Source organism: Orycteropus afer, unplaced genomic scaffold (genome assembly GCF_000298275.1).
Source record: "Orycteropus afer afer isolate SDZICR_OR568_19922 unplaced genomic scaffold, OryAfe1.0 scaffold00064, whole genome shotgun sequence".
NCBI lineage: Eukaryota > Metazoa > Chordata > Mammalia > Tubulidentata > Orycteropodidae > Orycteropus > Orycteropus afer.
The window spans coordinates 7,170,361-7,174,140 of record NW_006921651.1 but is presented as its reverse complement, the minus strand read 5'-3'; the positions used below and the strand labels follow the sequence as shown (position 1 = coordinate 7,174,140).

The 3,780-nt window shown below is 41.7% G+C and overlaps 1 protein-coding gene across 1 annotated transcript in view; it reads left to right on the top strand.

Annotated features, from left to right (window-relative positions):
• The first annotated feature begins 350 nt into the window (after window positions 1-350).
• ABCC2 (ATP binding cassette subfamily C member 2) overlaps window positions 351-3,780 on the top strand; it is a 91,931-nt gene continuing 88,501 nt past the window's right edge. The window contains exon 1 of the mRNA XM_007939966.2: window positions 351-383. Within this exon, the coding sequence (XP_007938157.2) occupies window positions 351-383 (33 nt within the window). The remainder of the gene's footprint in view (window positions 384-3,780) is intronic.

Here is a 3,780-nt window from a genome sequence, read left to right as displayed (position 1 = left end):
TGCCATTTGTTCTCAGGAGAATGAATGCCTCCTCCACTCCTGATTTATCAACCATCTCTGCTGACATCTTGGAGTGGTTCCTTTTGGGAACTGGTTAGTCTACCTGTCTCTGGCCTCTTCAGTCACATGCCTATTCCCTGCAATAATGTAAACACGTAGCAGGCAAGGCTAACAGTTAACGATTAAATTGTTGGGATGAAAGGTCAGGAGACCTGCCTTTAGTCCTAACATCAGTATATCTGAACGGGAGATTAAGACATTGCTACTCACAGCCCACCTTCTTTCAGGAAAAGCAGGAACAAGAAACAACATAGTAACAGAAGAACCTCCATTCCAGAGGTGCAGGCATCATGCTGGATGAGTTCTGCAATTCTACTTTTTGGGTGAGAAATTACACATACTCTCATTATTGACTCTTCTCAAATTAATAACAAGCCTGTAGCTTAGCCTGTTGTTGTTGTTATGTGCCCTCGAGTTGGACCCGACTCATAGCGACCCCTCCTGGGGTTTCCGAGGCGGTGTCACTACGGAAGCAGATTGCCCAACTTTCCTTCCAAGGAGTGTCTGGTGGGTTTGAACCGCCAGCTTTCTGGTTAGCAGTCAAGTGCCTTAGGCACTATGCTACCAGAGCTCCCTAGAATAGCCAAAAATAACTGTGAGAAAAATCAGATGTGCAGTTGGTATAAAGCCCAGGTGTTGTTTTTTTTTAAAGAAAGGATGAGTTTTAGTATTTCCAGAGCATATACTATCTTGAAGAGATAATATATTGATTCTCTAACAAATATTTTATTCCACATTCTCTTCTAAGACTAGTTAAACCAAAAAAAAAAAAAAAAAACCCAAACTCACTGCAGTTGAGTCAACCCTGACTCATAGCGACCTCTCCTTGGGTCTCCGAGGCGGTATCTCTACGGAAGTAGATCGTCCAGTCTTCCTTCTGAGGAGTGGTTAGTGGGTTTGAACTGCCAGCCTTCTGGTTAGCAGTCAAATGCCTTAGGCACTGCACCACCAGCACTCCCTTTACCAAGGTTAGGAAAGGAAATTGTCTTATGAGTAGGAGAAAGAGGAGAAGATTCATGGTCAAGTCCTGTTGACTTATGATGATGTTGAAATAAGGATGGTAAATTCCAGAGGAAATGTCTGTTGTTGTTGTTATGTGCCATCGAGTTGTCTCCGACTCATAGCAACCTCTCCTTGGGTTTCCGAGAGCTCTGGTAGCATAGTGCCTAAGGCACTGGACTGCTAACAAGAAGGCTGGCGGTTCAAACCCACCAGCCACTCCTCAGAAGGAAGGTTGGGCATTCCTACTTCCGTAGTGATACTGCCTCGGAAACCCAAGGAGGGGTTGCTATGAGTTGGGGCCGACTTGATGGCAAATAACAACAACAACAACAACATCACTACAGAAGTAGATTGCCCAACCTTCCTTCCGAGGAGGTGGATTTGAACCTCCAGCTTTCTGGTTAGCAGTCAAGTGCCTTAGGCATTACGCCACCAGAGCTGGCAATTAATGATCTAGATTAGAAATTGAGGCCAATAATGTAAATTTGGGCATCATGAGCATGGAGATAATTTTTGAACCATTAGAATTGGGCAATACTGTTTTCAGAAGAGAAGGGATTGACACCATGAAGGAATGATCAGGTGTTTAGAAAGTCAATTAGAATACTATTACTTCAGGATGTCATGGAAAGCTGAGAATTTCAAGACAGAAAGAGCAATGAACAGTAACAAAAGGTTTAGTGGAATGGAGAATAAGAGAAGACCTTGGATTTAGTGATTTTGAGAAAGATTTTGAGAAAGTATCTACCTTCTTAGATAATGTTTCACAAAGTGTAGTCTGTTGATTTCTAGCATCAGAATCACCTAAGGTTTGTTAAACTATTTTAAGTCTCTTAGGTGATTCTTCTGAATTCCAAAGTTTGGTAACCTTTGTTTAGGAATCCAAAACAAAGATTCTAATTTAAATAATCAGGGGTGTGCTCCAACAATGTTTTGGTAAGCCGTCTTTGTGATTTCAGTGCACAGAGTTGAGAATCATTCATCCAGAGAATAGTTTCAATAATTCAGGGTAGAAATAGACTGAAGGGTGGGTAGTGAGGAAAGGATAGTGGAAACAATTATGCTGATATTCAGCAATGAATAAAAAGAAGGAAATTGGATATTAGTTTAAGGAAGGAAAACCCACTGGCATCAAGTCAATTCCAACTCATAGCGACTCCCATTGGGTTTCCAAGGCTGTAAATTTTTTATGGCAGAAAATTGACTCATCTTCCTCCCGTGGATGGTGGCTGGTGGGTTTGAACAGCTGACCTTCTGGTTAACAGCCAAATGCCTTTCCCACTATGTCACTAGAGCTCTAAGGAAGGAAAAGTAGGTAGAATTAAAGTGCTTTTAGGAAAGGCTGGTGGTTCAAACCCACCAGCCACTCCTTGGAAGGAAGGTTGAGCGATCTACTTCCATAGTGATTCTGCCTCGGAAACTCAAGGAAGGGTCGCTATGAGTCGGGTCCGACTCAGTGGCACATAACAACAACAAAACAGGATAGGGAATCTTGTGTATGTTTTTGGCAAAGTAAAAACTAGAGAAGAAAAAGAGAATAAAGATCCTATGAAGAAGAACTGAGTGATGGAACCAGAAAAGGTGAAGTGAACGAGGTCAAGGGCAGAAGAAAGGTTAACCTCACAAAGGACAGTAGAAAGGAAGTGTGGTACAGTGGTTCTCTGTGTAGCACTAGGACTGGAAGTATCAGTATCACCTAGGAACTTGTTAGACATGCAAATCCTCAAGCCCCATCCAAGACCCACTCAATCAGAAATTCCTGAAATGGGCCCACCGACCTGCACTTTAACAAGCCCTCCGGGTGACGCTGATGCAAGCTAGAATCTGAAAACCACTGGTGTAGAGATAGTATTGAGGCCCAGAGACAAGCAGATAAAAAGAAGTCAATAAATGGCCATAAAGAACATAATCCAGAAGACACTAACCGAAGTTGTTATGATGAGGAGGCTGGCTGGATGGGGCAGAGGTGAGAGAAAGCATATCTTCACCTCAAATTTTTGAAACATGTAAATAAATGAATAGCCTATTCAAAAACTTTAAAAAAACAAAATAAAACAACAAAAATCATTTGATGATAAAAACAAACAAATAACAATAAAATAAATGGCCATAACTTCTCAGGAAAACAGATGTCATTTTTTGGGCTGCCCAGCTAGGTGATGGAAGAGGGGGAGGGTTAAGAAGAATGGAGAAGCTTGCTGTGCAGGAAACATGGCAGTAAGATATTTGAGAAAATCAAACCCACTGCCATCAAGTAGATTCTGACTCATGGAGACCCTTATTAGGTTTCCAAGGGGGTAAATCTTTATGGAAGTAGATTGCCCGGTCTTCCTTCCACAGAATGGCTGGTGGGTTTGAAACACCAATCTTCGCAGTCAAATGCCTGAGGCACTATGCCACCAGAGCTCCCTAGGTATTTGAGAGAGGTTTGTCAAACAGCTCACCATTCTCTTCTCTGTGTAAATCTACCTAAAGTGGGTCTTGATCTTCAGAATGTGGCTCTCAACTAGACAGATTTTGGAAAGCTCTGATTAATGTTATCATGAATTAATTTGATGCTCATTTTTTTTCATTCCTGAAAGATGTTTTATGTTATTTTCGGGGGGACAGTATCTTTTGTGTGTGTGTGATTTGGGTGAAAATTTACAGAGCAAATTCACTTTCCATACAGCAGTTCACATACACTTTGTCTCATGACATTGACTACAATTTACCACA